At 43.7% G+C, this 23240-nt stretch overlaps 1 protein-coding gene across 4 annotated transcripts in view; it reads left to right on the top strand.

The window, feature by feature from the left end:
- Nucleotides 1-10404, top strand: part of LOC115105270 (janus kinase and microtubule-interacting protein 2-like) — a 48431-nt gene extending 38027 nt beyond the window's left edge. For 2 of the 4 annotated variants that reach the window (XM_029627083.2, XM_029627084.2), the window contains exons 19-22: nt 31-234; nt 6495-6560; nt 7664-7740; nt 8216-8302. In XM_029627083.2, coding sequence (XP_029482943.1) covers nt 31-234; nt 6495-6560; nt 7664-7714 — 321 coding nt within the window. In that variant the 3' untranslated portion in view covers nt 7715-7740; nt 8216-8302. Of the gene's footprint in view, nt 1-30; nt 235-6494; nt 6561-7663; nt 7741-8215 lie in introns of all 4 variants that reach the window. The other 2 variants (XM_029627081.2, XM_029627082.2) reach the window with 1 other exon arrangement.
- Nucleotides 10405-23240: the final 12836 nt, after the last annotated feature.

The following is a 23240-nucleotide window of genomic DNA, read 5'->3' as shown; positions in this document are numbered from 1 at the left end:
TACCGTCCTTGACCCCCCCCCCCCCCGCAGCAAATCCAGGAGCTGGAGGCTACTCTGTACAACGCACTGCAGCAGGATAAGGTGATCGGATACGGCGAGCCTCTCAGTGACATGCAGAAGGATGAGCTTCGTACGTCCGTGGAGAAGTTACGCAGGCAGATGCTGAGGAAGAGCCGAGAGTTCGACTGTCAGGTTCTGGCTGAGAGGATGGAGCTGCTCCACCAGGCCCATCAGGTACAATATACAATCATATGTGAGCCACCACCTGGGTCCGTTCCTACGTAGCAACGTTTGAAATGCTGTGTTCCTACGTTGGATAAAACTAGAGACTCCGAGCTAGAAACATTTAATGTAACATACACTGCAGTTGAGGATCAGTGAGAAAGTCATTCTGCTTTGAAAGTTGATAAACTTGTAACCCCACTTTTGAGAAAATGGCCCGTGAATGTTTTGTTGCACCTACTGGAGAGCTACACTACCGTTCAAAGGTTTGGGGTCGCTTAGAAATGTCCTTGTTTTTGAAAGAAAAGCACTTTTTTTGTCCATTAAAATAACATCAAATTGATCAGAAATACAGTGTAGACATTGTTAATGTTGTAAATGACTATTGTAGCTGGAAAATTATGATTTTTTAATGGAATGTCTACATAGGCGTACAGAGGCCCATTATCAGCAACCATCACTCCTATGTTCCAATGGCACGTTGTGTTAGCTAATCCAAGTTTATAATTTTAAAGGCTAATTGATCATTAGAAAACCCCTGTGCAATTATGTTAGCACAGCTGAAACTGTTGTTCTGATTAAATAAGCAATACAACTGGCCTTCTTTAGACGAGTTGAGTATTTGGAGCATCAGCATTTGTGGGTTTGATTACAGGCTCAAAATGGCCAGAAACAAATAATTTTCTTCTGAAACTCGTCAGTCTATTCTTGTTCTGAGAAATGAAGGCTACTCCATGTGAGAAATTGCCAAGAAACTGAATGTCTCGTACAACGCTGTGTCCTACTCCCTTCACAAAACAGCGCAAACTGGCCCTAACCAGAATAGAAAGAGGAGTGGGAGGCCCCAGTGCACAACTGAACAAGAGGACAAGTACATTAGAGTGTCTAGTTTGAGAAACAGACGTCTCACAAGTCCTCAACTGGCAGCTTCATTAAATAGTACCCGCAAAACCCCAGTCTCAACGTCAGCAGTGAAGAGGCGACTCTGGGATGCTGGCCTTCTAGGTAGATTTCCTCTGTCCAGTGTCCGTGATCTTTTGCCCATCTTAATCTTTTATTTTTATTGGCCAGTCTGAGATATGGCTTTTTCTTTGCAACTCTGAATACTGTGTCTCATAAGTTTCTGTCCATGAGTGATTCAACCCTAACAAAAAGCATGTAAAGACAGAGTTAATGAGTCCACACATGATGGGCTATTAGAAGGATAATAGACGTTTGCCAAGTTGATTTCTATTTCTAGGGACTTGAAATGTATTAATGGATGTTTGCCTACTAATGACAATGACATGACGAAGGAGATCAAGAAGGAGGGTGGGAGGAGCAAGCTCTGCGGGCTTATTACAGTATGTGCGATTAATCGGTTTTCCTGACCATTTCGTAACAGCGTGAACACAACAAATACAATAATAATTGACAAACAAATGATAATCAATCCTATATAGCCTGTTCTAACGAAAAAGGTTTTAAAGTCTTTAGTACAGCCAAGATTAAAAACAGCTGAATTCATTCCTGAATTCAATTTCTTTAGCTGACATGTTGTTTGTATTGTTTAATTACTCAAGGCTCTCTTCTCTGCTGGAGTGCTTTTAAGAATTTGATGGTATAGCAATAGCCTATTAAACATCACATTAACTCGACTCTTCATTTTACCCACAAACAAAATCACTAGTAGTCTACCATAGTCCCATGTAGCTTGGTAGAGTGAGGTGCTTGCAACACCAGGGTTGTGGTGTTGCAACTCCCACAGGGCAAAAATATGGAAAAGTACAGAGAAGTATGCGCAGAAAAGCAAGTTGCTAAATGACAAAAAAAATGTCAATCATATTGTGTTTTATTATCGGCAGTGTAATTTAGCAGCTTTGACATGCATCGTTCCAAATTACGGCTGAAGGACGATCTAATGCCGACGTCTCGGCGACGTCTTGCCAACGTGCAAACGCTCTCCATACTACATCGGCCCAATGTATTTTGTATACATCGGGCAGAAGTCGGGGCGAGATGCACAGTGTGCTGCCTGGGGTGATGACATGCACAAATGCACCAATGATCGGATTGATATATTGAAGTAGGCCTTTGGGCCAATATATATGTAAGTTCTGTTGAGACAGCTACAGTAAAGTCCTACCGCTCCAAGTCATTTCAAGAAAAACGTTTAACCCACATGTCCCTGAATATGTGTGTTTTACACTCCAGCAGTAGACCTACATTATGATGCATATCATAAAAGACAGACTTACTGAGCATTTCATCCTCAAAGCGCCATGAAGGTCTGCTGCGCGGGTATACATATTAGCAGTCAAATAAAAAACGAGTAGCCTACCAATAGCCACCAGTCTAATTAAATCAATTTAGTATACACAATCACAAAGAAATCCATTAATATTTTGTTTAGGAAGGTCCTAAATGGACCTCTGCATGGACCTCTGTAGGATTATTTGGGAGTAAGTAAGCAAGCGCCAACAAGCTTCATAAAGACGCCCTCAAAGATGTCCTTTGGTGGTTTCAAACGAGCATCAACGGCAACGATGGCTGATAGTAAAATACTATTACGTCATGCACTGTAACATGTACCAGAGCGCGGCATCCAGCAAGCTATGATGCAACTTTTAAAAGAGGAACCACTGCACACGCCATTTGATGACTTAACATGAGGGATGACTCAACAGGTGCTTCCAGTCAATTGGACTTGTAGCTAAAGTGGTTCAGTGAACTTGGTTATTCCAACAATTCAGTGCCTTTTGAGATGTGTAACTTGGTAAAAAAAATATATGTATGTTCATTTCACCTAATTTTAACATTCTGTCATAAAGAGCACATGGGCAAGCTCAATAAAAAACACGTTTTTTCATCTCAAGAGGTTAAATAAAAAAAAAAAGACTATAGTAAGGGCCTTTTAAGTGCCAAATAAAGTAACAGGGTTGACCGTAAACAGGGTTTTAATATTTCTTCTTAAATCAGCCATTACATCCCCTTGTGACGGGGGAAATTGAAGCTTGTTGTGTGCAACAGGGAGGGGGAATTGAATGCAAGCTTCACAAAAAAATGAAATTGTTACAACATTTCTAGCCTGTTTATCTATGGGTAACAGGGTTGACGTTTTGTTCTTGACCCACACTGTTTTCCACCACAAAACACCAGAAAATGCCCATACACTATGATTTGACTACTAGGTGTTCAATGTTTTTTTTTTTTTTAAATATGTAAAAAAGAAGAGTTTCACCATATTAAAACGAGAGTTCAGTTCACATAACAGGGTTGACCTTAAAAGGAGGGATAGGGTTTTCTTTTTCTTAAAATGAATCAGTAATCACATTAAATTAATAATAATCTTCAGAAATTACTTGGAGAAATGTTGGGTTTAAGTTGGTTTAAATCTTCCAAATAGTTACAGAGGCTGCATGGAGGGACCTGTCAAAATGCAGAATTTTGGCACGTTAGAAATCTTTATTCTTATAGAAAATCTGATTTCTTGAGTTCTCCCTGTGGTCTATATTAAAGGGCACTTCAGTGAATATAACTGGCTTTTACAATTCGATATTGATGCACAATTTCTACTTAAAATATCAGAGGGATGCAAAAGGCACTTATTTCGTGGAACGACCCAAATATATGTTTGCTCGATGAGTAGCCTTGTCTGACACTTTAGACCTGAAAGTTTGTGTTAGTCCCCAGAGCTAATGTCCAGCTCAGTGGACATTTCTGAGTCAAACAGGGTCGATACCTGTTGGTTACGCCAAGGTAGTGGTTACACCAGGAGAACCCTGGCCTGTTGCACCTTCATACAGTGACTTGCAAAAGTAATCACCCCCCCCCCCCCTTGGCATTTTTCTATTTTGTTGCCTTACAACTTGGAATTAAAATATATTTTGGGGGGAGTTTGTATCATTTGATTTACACAACATGCCTACCTGAAGATGCAAAATATTTTTTATTGTGAAATGAACAAGAAATAAGACAAAAAAACTGAACTTGTGTGTGCATAACTATTCACCCCCCAAAGACAATACTTTGTAGAGACACCTTTTGCAGCAATTACAGCTGCAAGTCTCTTGGCGTATCTCTCTATAAGCTTGGCACATATAGCCACTGGGATTTTTGCCCATTCTTCAAGGCAAAACTGCTCCAGCTCCTTCAATTTGGATGGGTTCCGCTGGTGTACAGCATTCTTTAAGTCATACCACACTCTCAATTGGATTGAGGTCTAGGCTTTGACTAGGCCATTCCAAGACATTTAAATGTTTCCCCTTAAACCACTCAAGTGTTGCTTTAGCAGTAAGCTTATGGTCATTGTCCTGCTGGAAGGTGAACCTCAGACCCAGTCTCAAATCTCTGAAAGACTGAAACAGGTTTCCCTCAGGAATTTCCCTGTATTTTGCACCAGGCATCATTACTTAAATTCTGACCAGTTTCCCAGTCCCTGCCGATGAAAAACATCCCCACAGCATGATGCCTCTCATCTCTGGGTGATGAGAGGTGTTGGGTTTGGGCCAGACATAACGTTTTCCTTTATGGCCAAAACACTCAATTTTTGTCTCATCTGACCAAAGTACCCAGCCAACTCGCTGTTGGCTGGGCTCCCTGCCTGTGCCATTAAACCCCTACAACTCATCCAGAACGCCGCAGCCCGTCTGGTGTTCAACCTTCCCAAGTTCTCTCACGTCACCCCGCTCCTCCGCTCTCTCCACTGGCTTCCAGTTGAAGCTCGCATCCGCTACAAGACCATGGTGCTTGCCTACGGAGCTGTGAGGGGAACAGCACCTCACTACCTCCAGGCTCTGATCAGGCCCTACACCCAAACAAGGGCACTGCGTTCATCCACCTCTGGCCTGCTCGCCTCCCTACCACTGAGGAAGTACAGTTCCCGCTCAGCCCAGTCAAAACTGTTCGCTGCTCTGGCCCCCCAATGGTGGAACAAACTCCCTCACGACGCCAGGACAGCGGAGTCAATCACCACCTTCCGGAGACACCTGAAACCCCACCTCTTTAAGGAATACCTAGGATAGGATAAAGTAATCCTTCTCTCCCCCTTAAAAGACCTAGATGCACTATTGTAAAGTGGCTGTTCCACTGGATGTCATAAGGTGAAAGCACCAATTTGTAAGTCGCTCTGGATAAGAGCGTCTGCTAAATGACTTAAATGTAAATGTAAATGTACCTTCTTCCATATGTTTGGGGAGTCTCCCACATGCCTTTTGGCGAACACTGAATGTGTTTGCTTATTTTTATTTAAGCCACTCCTCCATAAAGCCCAGCGCTGTGGAGTATATGGCTTAAAGTGGTCCCATGGACAGATACTCCAATCTCCGCTGTGGAGCTTTGCAGCTCCTTCAGGGTTATCTTTAGTCTCTTTGTTGCCACTCGTCTGAATGCCCTCCTTGCCTGGTCCGTGAGTTTTGGTGGGCGGCCCTCTCTTGGCAGATTTGTGGTGGTGCCATATTCAAAAACTCCAAGGGCAATGAATACTTTTGCAAGGCACTGTACCTGTATAAGTCAACATATGGCATAAACTCCCTTTGATAATTTAACTTGAGGGATTCACACCTGCACCCGCCTAAAATATGTCCATCAAGAACAGCTGGATGACAGGACTGTCACAGATCCCGAACGTCTGTTCAAAACAGAGTGCCACACTCACACCTGACATTGACATGATATTGATACTCTAAGCAGTTGAAACATTTAATAGAACACATCATATGTTTACTTGAATGAACACAAGGTTGTTCATTTCTAAATTGTAGTTTTTAACATGGAACAAAGCAGGCTGGGAGATGATGCTGCTGTTGCAGTTCCTCAATGCTACAGAAGAGGGCGATGCTCCATTTATTTACAGTTTACACTGACTGAGTCACTCCAGGGGTAGCAGCACTGTGCCAGCCTCTCACACGCACCCAGCTGGTGAACCACTTACCAGGCCACTCCAAGGGCAAAGCTGTCAGCATCACCAGTCCCATGGTTCCCCAGAAAACATTTATTGTTTCAATAAACCATGCCACAGTCAGATGCTCCAATGAAATGCGAAATGTACCTAAATAATCTTTACTGATACACCAAAACTGTAATACTGAAAATACAACTGTACATGACTGTTTTCCTAATGTTTTCTCAAACATTTATTTATATTTCCCAGTGCTGATTCAGAAATCTATGTAAAATATAAATGTATGGAGCATGTTTGTGTTGGCTTGGCATACAGTTGTACAATGTTACTGTTGAATAGATTTTGTATATTCGCTAAGGGAACAACAATATTTGCTTTACAATCTTTTCAGAGAATCCGGGACTTGGAGGATAAGACAGACATCCAGAGGAGACAGATTAAGGATCTGGAGGAGAAGGTAAGATGGCCGGGCAGAGATATTTACCGTCAGACAGGTTTTGCTCTCTCCTCTCCCGTCGGCTATAAACTGACTACATCCCAAATGCCATCCAATTTCCTATCTAATGCACTACTTTTGACCAGAGCCCAATGGGCCCTGACCAGATGTCGAGCACTATAAAGAAAATAAAGTACCATTTGGGACTCAGGCCCTGTGATGCTTCTGTGACCTGAAGGGGTCTGTTAAAAGATGTAATATAATGTGTGGTTGTCTCTAAGGTTTTCACGCTGACTGACACTCAGACTACCCTTTCCTTATAGTCACGCATCAGGCAGACCTCTCTGAACCCCACATCACTGACTAGTTAATGAGCCAAACATAATGAGGCGTGGCCTGTAGTTCTCCTTCCCTTGATGCACAATACTGAGGTAAATGAGGGGTTCAGTTATGCCAGGACTTTTAAAGTTTTAATCAAATCAAATCAAAGTTTATTTGTCACGTGCGCCTAATACAACAGGTGAAATACTTACTTATAGGCTCTAACCAATAGTGCCAAAAAGGTATTAGGTGAACAATAGGTAGGTAAAGACATAAAACAACAGTAAAAAGATGGGCTATATACAGTAGGGAAGCTATAGAAATAGCGAGGCTACATACAGACACCGGTTAGTCAGGCTGATTGAGGTAGCATGTACACAAATGTATAGTTAAAGTGACTATGCATATATGATAAACAGAGAGTAGCAGCAGCGTAAATAGAGGGGGGAGGCACACAATGCAAATAGTCCTAGTAGCCATTTGATTACCTCTTCAGGAGTCTTAGGGCTTGGGGGTAAAAACTGTTGAGAATGTACATGACTCAGAGACGCAGATTGTGTTTTATGCTCTAGTCCACAGACATTCCCAGGTAACCCAAGCTCTACAATAGTTCTGCTATAGCTAGGCTCTGTTATTCACCATAGAGGCTAAGGCTAGCCATTATCCGGACTAGTTCCCCCCTACTTAGTAGCACAGTGTCTTTGTAACTTCCTAAAGCTTCCTTTGTTCCTGCCTGTGGCTAACACGTCTTCTGTTTTCCCGACTCACTCTCTCTCTCTCTCTCTTTCTCTTTCTCGCTGCAGTTTTTGTTTCTGTTCTTATTCTTTTCTCTTGCCTTTATCATTTGGCCTTGATGTCGTTGACATCTCCTGCAGCAGAGGTAAGTCTGTCCTGGTCGACAAACACAGAGAATCTTGCCTTCTTCCTCTCTGCACTCTTGTCTGTTTCCCCTGTTGTTCTCCATCTCCCTAGTGACCATCAGGACCTGTGATAGTCATAGGAGTGGAATCATCTATGTTGTGTGGCCAACATGTCTTTTCACAGTTGTGATTCATAGAGTTTCGTTGTTTAGGGAATCATGCTATATGTAGCTAATCATTTTCCTAATGACACTGGAAGCCATTATTCCCTGGGAGCCAACCCATTCTTCCTTAAAAGTTATGAATAACAGCATTAATTTAGTGCTTACCTTTGTCAGACTGTGACTTTGTGTTCTTGGCATGCAAGCTTCGTTTTGGTCTACCAGCTCCATTTCAGCTTCATAGTTCTCCCTATGGATAATGCTACCGCCATTGCTACATTGATCTCATACGGTCTCTCTATGTCTCTCTCTCTCTTTCTCTCTTTGTTTGCAGCCTGGAGATTGTGTTTGTGACCGCAGTGGTTTTCATTTTTTGGTGAAGCGAGTCATCTTTTTGGCTCGTGTGGTAATAGTGAGTGGTAATGGACATGGCTGGGAATTCACACCTCTTTGATTTGGGGCCTCACTCTGGAGATACACACCATGTATGCTGCACTGTCCTGGTCCTTGGAACATGGAACTTCCCTAAACTCAGTGGGGTAACTGGAACTCATATACTCATATACACTGGACACGCTAACACGAACATACTGGAAACACACACACACACATACACAGGCAGACCAGGGCCCCACACACATCACACGTGCGCGCCCCCACACACACACACATACATACACACACCAAACTCACTCACGGACATCGTGGAAAGCAAATTCCGGGAGATCTTATCTCTGCCATGCAGGGGAACGCTACACCACCTACCACCGTCTGACTACACCCAGACTACACCAAGACTACACCCAGACTACACCCAGACTACACCAAGACTACACCCAGACTACACCAAGACTACACCCAGACTACACCCAGACTACACCAAGACTACACCCAGACTACACCAAGACTACACACAGACTACACCCAGACTTGAGACAAGAGAGGAAAGGAAAGGCTGCTGTAGGCTTCATCAATAGGCCTCACCAGACTACAGAGTCCTTACTCCCTCCCTCCCCTCTCCCTCTTATAAACCCGAACAGACACTCATATGTGTGAACGCACCCCTTCACAGGAGTGACGAGACCTGACTCAGGGCCTGTGAGCATGGTGACTGACTGATCTGATGGTGACTGACTGACTGTTCTCTGACCAGGAGACGCGGGACATGGGACACTCAGGACAATGTGTCTCCTCTGGTCGGAAGCAGATCAGGGGACGGCAGAGCGAGAGAGAAGGATGGGAGAGAGAGGATCCACTATGTGCTCACACACTGACCGGGCTTCTGTTTTGAGACCTTCACTTTCTTTGTTTTAAACCAGCGGACAGAGTGGACATCTCTGGTTCTACTTCTTTTCCTTTCGGAACAAAACCAACGGTCCCAGTCGATCCCCATGTACCAAGATTTCCACAGAGAAAAAAAGACCCTCTCTATATACATGTGTTGATATGTACATTGTGTCTTGATGATTTCCTGTCGTTTCTTTCCTTCCTTCTGTGAATATGAACGCTGTCCCCTCTACTGTAGAGCTGCTCGGCAGTTTCTAAGTACCACAGCGTATGAATTTGCTCTGTTTATTGTGGCGACAGCTGCAAATGAACTCTATTTCCTGGATTGTACTGAACTTAAAATAATTGGTATAATAATATTTTCCTCCCCCCTTTTCCCTGTCACACTCCCTCTATTTTGGACTCTTTCAAGATAATCAAGTGTAGCCCACCAGCAGGAGTTTCGTGGTTTATACTGAATGACGTTTAACACTCCCTTTAAAAGAACAGAACAAGCTGTAAATTCTACATCCTGGTTACCTACTTACATCCTAAACAGCTTTCTGTCTGATTATGGTCATTGTCATCTCAGCAAAGTGACCATGAATACTGCACAGTACCTCTTGCAGCAATGACGTGTCATTTGCTTTGCTCTATTTCACTAACACCTTTTTCAGCACCATGGACACCACAGGGGTTAGTTCTAACCTTCCTACCACCCCCCCCCCCCCTTCTCCAAATTGAAATAGGAGAAAGTTGATGCAATGTATACCTGCCTGGTTCTGCTTCTCTCCTTTCACCCTGACTATGTCCTGGTGCTGCAATATTAACTACCTATCCCGTCCAACCGCCTCACCCACATCCACCCGAGCTAGCTTCCCCTCCCGACCCTATTCAGAGGCCTAGGAATCTAAGGCATCCCATTACATACCTGTACATACATGAACGTGGCCCACTTCTGTTACGTTACAATGTAGGGGGAATGATTGACACTATTTTGGAGCAAACTCCGCTAACTAGCAATTGCCTTAAATGCGCTATCCCCATCAATTTGTACTTTCTTTTTAATGATTATGTTTTTGGTCCGTTAATATGATTATGTAACGTTGTACATTTCTGTTCACCGAGGACATTGTTTTGTAAATCTTTACCCTCCTGTTTTCCAATGAGAATTTAACCCCCTCCTCTTCTTTCAAGTATATAAAAAAAAATATTTAAAAAAGGGATCATGATGAAAATAAAAGTGAATGGAGTTCAGTTTTAAGTGTCTGTGTTTTGGTGACACCTTGTTTCCAAATGTCATTTTTGGTGGCGATTGACTTTTCAGTGACCTGTCTTTACAGTGTGTTTCAGTTGCTCCAGCTCAACTAATAGGACTAATGGAATCCTATGGCACTGACTGAGGTGGGGAAGGAAAATAGGGTCTGGTCATTAAGGCATATTACTGTGTGTTTCAGTTGCTCCAGCTCAACTAATAGGACTAATGGAATCAAGACTATTAAGGCACTGACTTAGGGTCTGGTGCTATTACTGTGTGTTTCAGTTGCTCCAGCTCAACTAATAGGACTAATGGAATCCTATGGCACTGACTGAGGTGGGGAAGGAAAAATAGGGTCTAAGTTGCTCCAGCTCAACTAATAGGACTAATGGAATCCTATGGCACTGACTGAGGTGGGGAAGGAAAATAGGGTCTGGTCATTAAGGCATATTACTGTGTGTTTCAGTTGCTCCAGCTCAACTAATAGGACTAATGGAATCCTATGGCACTGACTGAGGTGGGGAAGGAAAATAGGGTCTGGTCATTAAGGCATATTACTGTGTGTTTCAAACTAATAGGACTAATGGAATCCTATGGCACTGACTGAGGTGGGGAAGGAAAATAGGGTCTGGTCATTAAGGCATATTACTGTGTGTTTCAGTTGCTCCAGCTCAACTAATAGGACTAATGGAATCCTATGGCACTGACTGAGGTGGGGAAGGAAAATAGGGTCTGGTCATTAAGGCATATTACTGTGTGTTTCAGTTGCTCCAGCTCAACTAATAGGACTAATGGAATCCTATGGCACTGACTGAGGTGGGGAAGGAAAATAGGGTCTGGTCATTAAGGCATATTACTGTGTGTTTCCAGTTGCTCCAGCTCAACTAATAGGACTAATGGAATCCTATGGCACTGACTGAGGGGGGAAGGAAAATAGGGTCTGAGGTGGGGAAGGAAAATAGGGTCTGGTCATTAAGGCATATTACTGTGTGTTTCAGTTGCTCCAGCTCAACTAATAGGACTAATGGAATCCTATGGCACTGACTGAGGTGGGGAAGGAAAATAGGGTCTGGTCATTAAGGCATATTACTGTGTGTTTCAGTTGCTCCAGCTCAACTAATAGGACTAATGGAATCCTATGGCACTGACTGAGGTGGGGAAGGAAAATAGGGTCTGGTCATTAAGGCATATTACTGTGTGTTTCAGTTGCTCCAGCTCAACTAATAGGACTAATGGAATCCTATGGCACTGACTGAGGTGGGGAAGGAAAATAGGGTCTGGTCATTAAGGCATATTACTGTGTGTTTCAGTTGCTCCAGCTCAACTAATAGGACTAATGGAATCCTATGGCACTGACTGAGGTGGGGAAGGAAAATAGGGTCTGGTCATTAAGGCATATTACTGTGTGTTTCAGTTGCTCCAGCTCAACTAATAGGACTAATGGAATCCTATGGCACTGACTGAGGTGGGAAGGAAAATAGGGTCTGGTCATTAAGGCATATTACTGTGTGTTTCAGTTGCTCCAGCTCAACTAATAGGACTAATGGAATCCTATGGCACTGACTGAGGTGGGGAAGGAAAATAGGGTCTGGTCATTAAGGCATATTACTGTGTGTTTCAGTTGCTCCAGCTCAACTAATAGGACTAATGGAATCCTATGGCACTGACTGAGGTGGGGAAGGAAAATAGGGTCTGGTCATTAAGGCATATTACTGTGTGTTTCAGTTGCTCCAGCTCAACTAATAGGACTAATGGAATCCTATGGCACTGACTGAGGTGGGGAAGGAAAATAGGGTCTGGTCATTAAGGCATATTACTGTGTGTTTCAGTTGCTCCAGCTCAACTAATAGGACTAATGGAATCCTATGGCACTGACTGAGGTGGGGAAGGAAAATAGGGTCTGGTCATTAAGGCATATTACTGTGTGTTTCAGTTGCTCCAGCTCAACTAATAGGACTAATGGAATCCTATGGCACTGACTGAGGTGGGGAAGGAAAATAGGGTCTGGTCATTAAGGCATATTACTGTGTGTTTCAGTTGCTCCAGCTCAACTAATAGGACTAATGGAATCCTATGGCACTGACTGAGGTGGGGAAGGAAAATAGGGTCTGGTCATTAAGGCATATTACTGTGTGTTTCAGTTGCTCCAGCTCAACTAATAGGACTAATGGAATCCTATGGCACTGACTGAGGTGGGGAAGGAAAATAGGGTCTGGTCATTAAGGCATATTACTGTGTGTTTCAGTTGCTCCAGCTCAACTAATAGGACTAATGGAATCCTATGGCACTGACTGAGGTGGGGAAGGAAAATAGGGTCTGGTCATTAAGGCATATTACTGTGTGTTTCAGTTGCTCCAGCTCAACTAATAGGACTAATGGAATCCTATGGCACTGACTGAGGTGGGGAAAAATAGGAAAATAGGGTCTGCTCCAGCTCAACTAATAGGACTAATGGAATCCTATGGCACATGGGGAAGGAAAATAGGGTCTGGTTTAAGGCATATACTGTGTGTTTCAGTTGCTCCAGCTCAACTAATAGGACTAATGGAATCCTATGGCACTGACTGAGGTGGGGAAGGAAAATAGGGTCTGGTCATTAAGGCATATTACTGTGTGTTTCAGTTGCTCCAGCTCAACTAATGGAATCCTATGGCACTGACTGAGGTGGGGAAGGAAAATAGGGTCTGGTCATTAAGGCATATTACTGTGTGTTTCAGTTGCTCCAGCTCAAATCCTATGGCACTGACTGGGTGGGGAAGGAAAATAGGGTCTGGTCATTAAGGCATATTACTGTGTGTTTCAGTTGCTCCAGCTCAACTAATAGGACTAATGGAATCCTATGGCACTGACTGAGGTGGGGAAGGAAAATAGGGTCTGGTCATTAAGGCATATTACTGTGTGTTTCAGTTGCTCCAGCTCAACTAATAGGACTAATGGAATCCTATGGCACTGACTGAGGTGGGTCTGGTCAAGGAAAATAGGGTCTGGTCATTAAGGCATATTACTGTGTGTTTCAGTTGCTCCAGCTCAACTAATAGGACTAATGGAATCCTATGGCACTGACTGAGGTGGGGAAGGAAAATAGGGTCTGGTCATTAAGGCATATTACTGTGTGTTTCAGTTGCTCCAGCTCAACTAATAGGACTAATGGAATCCTATGGCACTGACTGAGGTGGGGAAGGAAAATAGGGTCTGGTCATTAAGGCATATTACTGTGTGTTTCAGTTGCTCCAGCTCAACTAATAGGACTAATGGAATCCTATGGCACTGACTGAGGTGGGGAAGGAAAATAGGGTCTGGTCATTAAGGCATATTACTGTGTGTTTCAGTTGCTCCAGCTCAACTAATAGGACTAATGGAATCTATGGCACTGACTGAGGTGGGGAAGGAAAATAGGGTCTGGTCATTAAGGCATATTACTGTGTGTTTCAGTTGCTCCAGCTCAACTAATAGGACTAATGGAATCCTATGGCACTGACTGAGGTGGGGAAGGAAAATAGGGTCTGGTCATTAAGGCATATTACTGTGTGTTTCAGTTGCTCCAGCTCAACTAATAGGACTAATGGAATCCTATGGCACTGACTGAGGTGGGGAAGGAAAATAGGGTCTGGTCATTAAGGCATATTACTGTGTGTTTCAGTTGCTCCAGCTCAACTAATAGGACTAATGGAATCCTATGGCACTGACTGAGGTGGGAAGGAAAATAGGGTCTGGTCATTAAGGCATATTACAGTTGCTCCAGCTCAACTAATAGGACTAATGGAATCCTATGGCACTGACTGAGGTGGGGAAGGAAAATTCTGGTCATTAAGGCATATTACTGTGTGTTTCAGTTGCTCCAGCTCAACTAAGGACTAATGGAATCCTATGGCACTGACTGAGGTGGGGAAGGAAAATAGGGTCTGGTCATTAAGGCATATTACTGTGTGTTTCAGTTGCTCCAGCTCAACTAATAGAAATGGAAAACTGAGGTGGGGAAGGAAAATAGGGTCTGGTCATTAAGGCATATTACTGTGTGTTTCAGTTGCTCCAGCTCAACTAATAGGACTAATGGAATCCTATGGCACTGACTGGAATCCTATGGGGAAGGAAAATAGGGTCTGGTCATTAAGGCATATTACTGTGTGTTTCAGTTGCTCCAGCTCAACTAATAGGACTAATGGAATCCTATGGCACTGACTGAGGTGGGGAAGGAAAATAGGGTCTGGTCATTAAGGCATATTACTGTGTGTTTCAGTTGCTCCAGCTCAACTAATAGGACTAATGGAATCCTATGGCACTGACTGAGGTAGGGAAGGAAAATAGGGTCTGGTCATTAAGGCATATTACTGTGTGTTTCAGTTGCTCCAGCTCAACTAATAGGACTAATGGGGAAGGAAAATAGGGTCTGGTCATTAAGGCATGACTGAGGTGGGGAAGGAAAATGAGGGTCTGGTCATTAAGGCATATTACTGTGTGTTTCAGTTGCTCCAGCTCAACTAATAGGACTAATGGAATCCTATGGCACTGACTGAGGTGGGGAAGGAAAATAGGGTCTGGTCATTAAGGCATATTACTGTGTGTGATGTGCTCTGCATATGTTACACTTGGCCATCAATTGGCAAGGGTTTCCAAAACATTTCCCTCATACTGTAGCCATTACCTACCTGTAAGTTAGGGACACAATTGTTTATTTTTATTTGCTGTACATTATCAACCTCACGTACTGTACATGTGTTGTTTGATGTTCTTTGTGTATTTTGACCCTTTTGCTTTTTGAATAGGTAAACAATTGACATCTGTTTGTGTTATGAAACCCAGTTGACTTGGTTACTGAGGACGTAACATTATGGGAATAACAAGTGCTTTTTGGCATTTCACCCAAGCAGAGGTAAAGGTCCCTGTTCTCCCACTAATAGAAAAAGGAGATGTTTCAGCTCCTTGGCACTGAGTTTATACCTTGGCCATCTCAACACAGAACAAAGTCAATCCAGGCTAAGAGTCAAGTCTTTTAACTTATCCACTCTGTCCCAAGCTCTGCCAGAATAGAATGGAACCACTGAGAGCTCTGGACTACACCTCTGCCAGAGGCTATCTGCCAATGAGTAAACTCTAATCTCTCTCTCTCTCTCCATCTACCTTTCAGCGTGTACTCTCAATGAAAGAAAGGTCATTCACAGAGGCAGAGATGGTATAAAAAACAGCATGGCTTAATTCTGCAGAGCTGTTATCAGCTCGTAACGAAATCCCAGGTAACGTATTGCTGTGTATAAACAGACGTATTTGTCAGCTGCACCTCATGCTGGGAATGAACAAGGATGTGCTTTATAGAAAGGTCATCTCCAGACCAAACTGAACTCCCGGTTTGCTGGCCAGAACAGTGTCCGGGAGTCTCTTATGTCATTACCAATATTCTAACTCGATTTCAGTCCCAGCAGCTCTGCAGGCTCTGCCGTTGCAAACGGATGCAGCTGGCCTCATCTCTATGCAGCATCCCTATGAATGAATGGCCTCAGTATTTATTGTTCTCCGCCCAGGTTATGATGGTGTGTCAGCACATCCATCAGTCATCCCCACCCCAGCCAGTCCTTCAGGTGAGGGAGGAGCTGAGAGTCAAATAGGACGGGAGAAATGGATGAATATGCACTTTGATGCACTCCTCCTGTAAAGGGTGTGTTCTATTTGAATGATTTCTTGAACAAAAATAATCAAACAGCCATTTGATCTTGCAGTGGGTTATTCCATAATTTGGCGACTTTTGAGATGTGCAGTTTGGTTAAAAAACATTCTGTCACAGAGAGCATTATGTTCCACTTCATAAAAATAGAAATAAACGTTTTCCCATCTCAAGAGGTTAAATACAAATATTACTGTGGTAAGAGCATATTAAGTGCCAAATAATCTAACAGGTTTGACCATAACAGGGTTGACGATTTCATCTTAAATCCCCTTGTGACAGGAGAAATGGAAAAACATTGTTAAAGGACATGCAGCAGTTTTTTAAATATCAATATCAAATCATTTCTGTATAACAATTAAGTACCTTACTGTGACAAAAATACACTACTTGACCAGGAGTATGTGGACACCTGATTGTCGAGCATCTCATTCCAAAATCATGGGCATTAATATGGAGTTGGTCCCCCCCTTTGCTGCTATAACAGCCTCTACTCTTCTGGGAAGGCTTTCCACTAGAAGTTGGAACATTGCTGTGGGGACTTGCTTCCATTCAGTCACAACAGCAGTAGTAAGGTCTGGCACGGATGTTGGGCGATTATGCTTGGCTTGCAGTCAGCGTTCCAATTCATCCCAAAGGTGTTCGATGGGGTTAATGTCAGGGCTCTGCAGGCCATTCTTCCACACCGATCTTGAAAAAACACTTCTGTATGTACCTCACTTTGTGCACTGGGGGCATTGTCGTGCTGAAACAAACTGTCGCCACAATGTTGGAAGCACAGAATCGTCTAGAATGTCTTTGTCATTGAACTAATGGGCCTAGTCCAAACCATGAAAAACAGCCCCAGACCATTATTCCTTATCCACCAAACTTTACAGTTGGCACTATGCATTGGGTAGGTAGCGTTCTCCTGGCACCCGCCGAACCCAGATTTGTCCATTAGACTGCCAGTTGGTGAATCGTAATTCATCACTCCATCACACCAGGCAGGCCAAAACTCCACCCCACCAAAATAGGCTGTAATTTTATTTTCAAACAGCTCTTACACTAAAAGTGCATTTTCACAACTTCACAGTATTATTCTCATTAACCTCATAGTGTGAAAATATACACTGAGTGTACTAAACATTAGGAACACTTTCAGAACATACTCAATTCGTCGGGGAATGGACTCTACAAGGTGTCCAAAGCGTTCCACATGTTTGCTGGCCCCTGTTGACTCCAATGCTTTCCACAATTGTGTAAAGTCGGCTGGATGTCCTTTGGTTGCTGGACCATTGTTGATACACACGGGAAACTGTTGAGCATGAAAAACCCAGCAGCGTTGCAGTTCTTTACTCAAACTGGTGCTCCTTGCAGCTACTACCATTCCCCATTGAAAGGCAATTAAATATACATACAGAGCGGCCGTAACTTACCAGGAATACGACTTTCCCGAATTGGATCCTTTGTTCGTACCCCCTAGGGCAATTGAACTTATCCCAGAGGCTGCTCCAAGAGGTATTTGGAGTGTATTTCTAGTCCGACTCAGGAGGCATGCACACCATCCAGTATATTACTCGCTAATGTTCAGTCTCTGGACAATAAAGCAGACGATCTCAGGGCGAGGATCTCCTTCCAGAGAGACATCAGGGACTGTAACATACTCTTTTTCACAGAATCATGGTTCTCTCCAGATATACTGTTCCCGTCCATACAGCAAGCTGGTTTCTCAGTACATTTCGCAGACAGGAATAAAGAACTCTCACAAAAAAAGGCAGGGATGTATGTTTCATGATTAACTACTCATGGTGTGATTGTGATAAGGTACAGAAACTCAAGTCCTTTTGTTCACCCGACCTAGTATACAATCAAATGCCGATCGTATTACCTCCGCAAGAGAATTATCTTCGGTTATAGTCACAGCCGTGAATATTCTCCTTCAAGCCCATACCACGACAGCCCTACACTGGACTTTGTGCAAACTGGAAACCACATATCCCGAGGCCGCATTTATTGTAGCTGGGGATTTTAACAAAGCAAATTTGAAGAAAATGCTACCGAAGTTCTATCAACACATTGACTGTACTACTCGCACTTCTAAAATACTCTACAACTGCTACCTCCGCCCTGCCTTTGGCAAATCATATCATGACGCCATTTTGCTCATCCCTTCCTATAGGCAGAAACTCAAACAGGAAGTACCTGTGCTAAGGTTTATTCAATGCTGCTCTGACCAATTTGGAATCCATGCTTCAAGATTGTTTTGATCATGCAGACTGGGACATGTTCTGCGTAGCCTTTGAGAATAACATCAACATATACACTGACACGGTGACTGAGTTCATCAGGAAGTATAGAGCGGATGTTGTCAATTAAAACCTACCCAAATCAGAAACCGCTGATAGATGGCAGCATTAGCGCCAAACTGAAAGCGCGAACCACCACATTTAACCATAGCAAGGTGACTGGGAATATGGTTGAAGACAACGAGTGTAGTTATTCCCTCCATAAGGAAATCAAACAGGCAAAATGTCAGTACAGAGACAATGTGGAGTCGCAATTCAACGGCTCAGACACGTAACGTATGTGGCAGGGTCTACAGACAATCACAGATTACAAAGGGAAAACCAGCCACATCGCGGACACACATCTTGCTCCTGAACAAGCTAAACACCTTCTTTGCCCGCTTTGAGGGCAACACGGTGCCATCGACATGGCCCGCTACCAAGGACTGTGGGCTCTCATTCTCGGTGGCTGACGTGAGTAAGACATTTAAACTTGCAGCATGGCTGCTGGCCCAGATGGCATCCCTAGCCGCATCCTCAGAGCATGCACAGACCAGCTGGCTGGAGTGTTTACAGACGATCTGGAATGGCCCACCCACACACACAGTGTGGTGAAGAAGGCGCAACAGAGTCTCTTTAACCTCAGGAGGCTGAAGAAATTTGGTTTGGCCCCAAATACCCTGACAAACTTTTACAGATGCACAATTGAGAGCATCCTGTCGGGCTGTATCACCACCTGGTACGACAACTGCACTGCCCGCAACCGCAGAAGGGTGGCGCTGTCTGCCCAACACATAACTGGGGGTACACTGCCTGCCCTCCAGGACACCTACAGTACCCAATGTCACAGGAAGGCCAAAAATATCATCAAGGACATCAACCACCCGAGCCACGGCCTGTTCACCCCGTTACTATCCAGAAGGAAAGGTCAGTGCAGGCGCATCAAAGCTGGGACAGAGAGACTGAAAACAGCTTCTATCACAAGGCCATCAGACTGTTAAAAAGCCATTCCTAGCCGGCTACCACCCGGTTACTCAACCCTGTACCTTAGAGGATGCTGTTCTAGTCACTTTATATAATGCACTCTAAATAATGCCACTTTAATAATGTTTACATATCTTACATTACTCATATCACATGTGTATATACTGCATTTTATACCATCTATCGCACCTTGCCTATGCCGCTCGGCCATCGCTCATCCATATATTTACATGTACATATTCTCATTCACCCCTTTAGATTTGTGTGTATTAGGTAGTTGTTGAGGAATTGTTAGATTGCTTGTTAGATATTAGAACTAGAAGCACAAGAATTTCGCTACACTCGCATTAACATCTGTTAACCATGTGTATGTGACAAATAACATTTGATTTGATTAAATTTGATTTTTGTACATAAACATGGTGTCACGGCCGATGCTGGAAGAAGACCAAGGTGCCGTGTGGTGAGCGTACATTTCCCTTTTAATTTAAAATGTTGCCAACAAAACAACAACCGTGACGCTTACAGGGCATTAGTGCCACAAACAAAGTTAGCTACCCACAATCAAAGGAGGGAAAAAAGGGCTACCTAAGTATGATTCCCAATCAGAGATAACGATAGACAGCTGTCCCTGATTGAGAACCATACCCGGCCAGAACATAGAAACAAAGAAACCTAGAAAACAAAACATAGAATGCCCCCCCCCAAATCACACCCTGTCCAAACCAAACTAGACATAAAAAGGCTCTCTCAGGTCAGGGCGTGACACATGGAATCACTGGTTACTTTAATAATTGGACACTAGTCACTTTTAATAATGTTAACATACTACTTTACTCATTTCATATGTACAGTATATACTGTATTCAATTCTACTATATTTTTGTCAATGTCAACTCCAACATTGCTCATCCTATTATTTATATTTCTTAACTCCATTCTTTGACTTTATATTTTTGTGTATTGTTGTGAATTGTTAGCGCTAGGAACACAAGCATTTCGCTACACCTGCAATAACATCTGCTAAATATGTGTACGTGACCAATACAATTGAATTGGATTAGATTTTTCCTCCGCAAACTCCATTGGCTTCCAGTCGAAGCTTGCATCCACGACAAGACCATGGTGGTTGCCTACGGAGCAGCAAGGGGAACTGCCTCTCCCTACCTTCAGGCTCTGCTCAAACCCTACATCCTAACCTGAGCACTCTGTTCTGCCACCTCTGGTCTCTTGGACATCCCACCCCTACGGGAGGTCAGCTCCCGCTCAGCCCAGTCAAAGCTCTTCTGTCCTGGCACCCAATGGTAGAACCAGCTTCCCCCTGAAGATATGACAGCAGAGTCCCAGCCCATCTTCCCGAAAACGTCAGAAACCCTACCTCTTCAAAGAGCATATTTTGTTTTTTAAATGGCTTTTACTACTAGCATTAACTTGAACGCACCTACTACTTTTAGTCACTCCGGAAAACAGTGTCTGCTGAATGACATATATAAATGTAGGTGCCAAGAGGCATGAAGAGGATTGACTGTGCATTGTGTCTAAGCATTATCAGGGATCGATGTACCATGCCTAACCGAATATGCACTTAGGGCCCTGGAGACATGTGACCTGTTATCTTTTTAGGGGCATTCATGTCAAATCCCCCTCATCCATTTTAAATAGTATGATAGCTGATAACACTCCATATGCTACCATGTGGGCACGTGTTCATGCTTAAAAGCCTCACTGAGTATACAATAGCATCTTGTAGCCATCTCTGTGTCCTTGAATACGTGCCAAATGGAATTCTGCATGTTTTAGGGCTGTGTTGGCTTAAAGGTATGACGTTCAAATATTTAATCCACAGAAGTCGAAATGACAAAAAGTGATCTCATGATTCATGTGGGGCGGCAGGGTAGCCTAGTGGTTTGAGGTTTGGACTAGTAACTGAAAGGTTGCAAGTTCAAATCCCTGAGCTGACAAGGTACAAATCTGTCGTTCTGCCCCTGAACAGGCAGTTAACCCACTGTTCCTAGGCCGTCATTGAAAATAAGAATTTGTTCTTAACTGACTTGCCTAGTAAAATAAAGGTTTAAAAAATGTGGAAAAGTCTGATAAATCATCAGACGGGAATATTTATTATTAGACTTACACATTGTAATGGGACTTCAGCAACCTACTGTATATGGCAGTTATGAAAGCCAAGGCTAGCTTTTTCAAGCAGAAATTTGCTTCCTGCAACACTAACTCAAAAAAGTTCTGGGACACTGTAAAGTCCATGGAGAATAAGAACACCTCCTCCCAGCTGCCCACTGCACTGAAGATAGGAAACACTGTCACCACTGATAAATCCACCATAATTGAGAATTTCAATAAGTATTTTTCTACGGCTGGCCATTCTTTCCACCTGGCTACTCCTACCTACCCCGGTCAACAGCACTGCACCCCCAACAGCAACTCGCCCAAGCCTTCCCCATTTCTCCTTCTCCCAAATCCGTTCAGCTGATGTTCTGAAAGAGCTGCAAAATCTGGACCCCTACAAATCAGCCGGGCTAGACAATCTGGACCCTTTCTTTCTAAAATTATCTGCCGAAATTGTTGCCACCCCTATTACTAGCCTGTTCAACCTCTCTTTCGTGTCGTCTGAGATTCCCAAAGATTGGAAAGCAGCTGCGGTCATCCCCCTCTTCAAAGGGGGGGACACTCTTGACCCAAACTGCTACAGACCTATATCTATCCTACCATGCCTTTCTAAGGTCTTCGAAAGCCAAGTCAACAAACAGATTACCGACCATTTCGAATCTCACCATACCTTCTCTGCTATGCAATCTGGTTTCAGAGCTGGTTATGGGTGCACCTCAGCCACGCTCAAGGTCCTAAACGATATCTTAACCGCCATCGATAAGAAACATTACTGTGCAGCCGTATTCATTGATCTGGCCAAGGCTTTCGACTCTGTCAATCACCACATCCTCATCGGCAGACTCGACAGCCTTGGTTTCTCAAATGATTGCCTCGCCTGGTTCACCAACTACTTCTCTGATAGAGTTCAGTGTGTCAAATCGGAGGGTCTGCTGTCCGGACCTCTGGCAGTCTCTATGGGGGTGCCACAGGGTTCAATTCTTGGACCGACTCTCTTCTCTGTATACATCAATGAGGTCGCTTTTGCTGCTGGTGAGTCTCTGATCCACCTCTACGCAGACGACACCATTCTGTATACTTCTGGCCCTTCTTTGGACACTGTGTTAACAACCCTCCAGGCAAGCTTCAATGCCATACAACTCTCCTTCCGTGGCCTCCAATTGCTCTTAAATAAAAGTCAAACTAAATGCATGCTCTTCAACCGATCGCTACCTGCAGCTACCCGCCTGTCCAACATCACTACTCTGGACGGCTCTGACTTAGGATACGTGCACAACTACAAATACTTAGGTGTCTGGTTAGACTGTAAGCTCTCCTTCCAAACTCACATCAAACATCTCCAATCCAAAGTTAAATCTAGAATTGGCTTCCTATTTCGCAACAAAGCATCCTTCACTCATGCTGCCAAACATACCCTTGTAAAACTGACCATCCTACCAATCCTCGACTTTGGCGATGTCATTTACAAAATAGCCTCCAATACCCTACTCAGCAAATTGGATGCAGTCTATCACAGTGCAATCCATTTTGTCACCAAAGCCCCGTATACTATCCACCATTGTGACCTGTACGCTCTCGTTGGCTGGCCCTCGCTTCATACTCGTCGCCAAACCCACTGGCTCCATGTCATCTACAAGACCCCCTTATCTCAGCTCGCTGGTCACCATTGCATCTCCCACCTGTAGCACACGCTCCAGCAGTTATATCTCTCTAGTCACCCCCAAAACCAATTCTTTCTTTGGCCGCCTCTCCTTCCAGTTCTCTGCTGCCAATGACTGGAACGAACTACAAAAATCTCTGAAACTGG

The sequence above is a fragment of the Oncorhynchus nerka genome, linkage group LG22, assembly GCF_034236695.1.
Source record: "Oncorhynchus nerka isolate Pitt River linkage group LG22, Oner_Uvic_2.0, whole genome shotgun sequence".
NCBI lineage: Eukaryota > Metazoa > Chordata > Actinopteri > Salmoniformes > Salmonidae > Oncorhynchus > Oncorhynchus nerka.
This window is presented reverse-complemented; position numbering and strand designations above follow the sequence as displayed.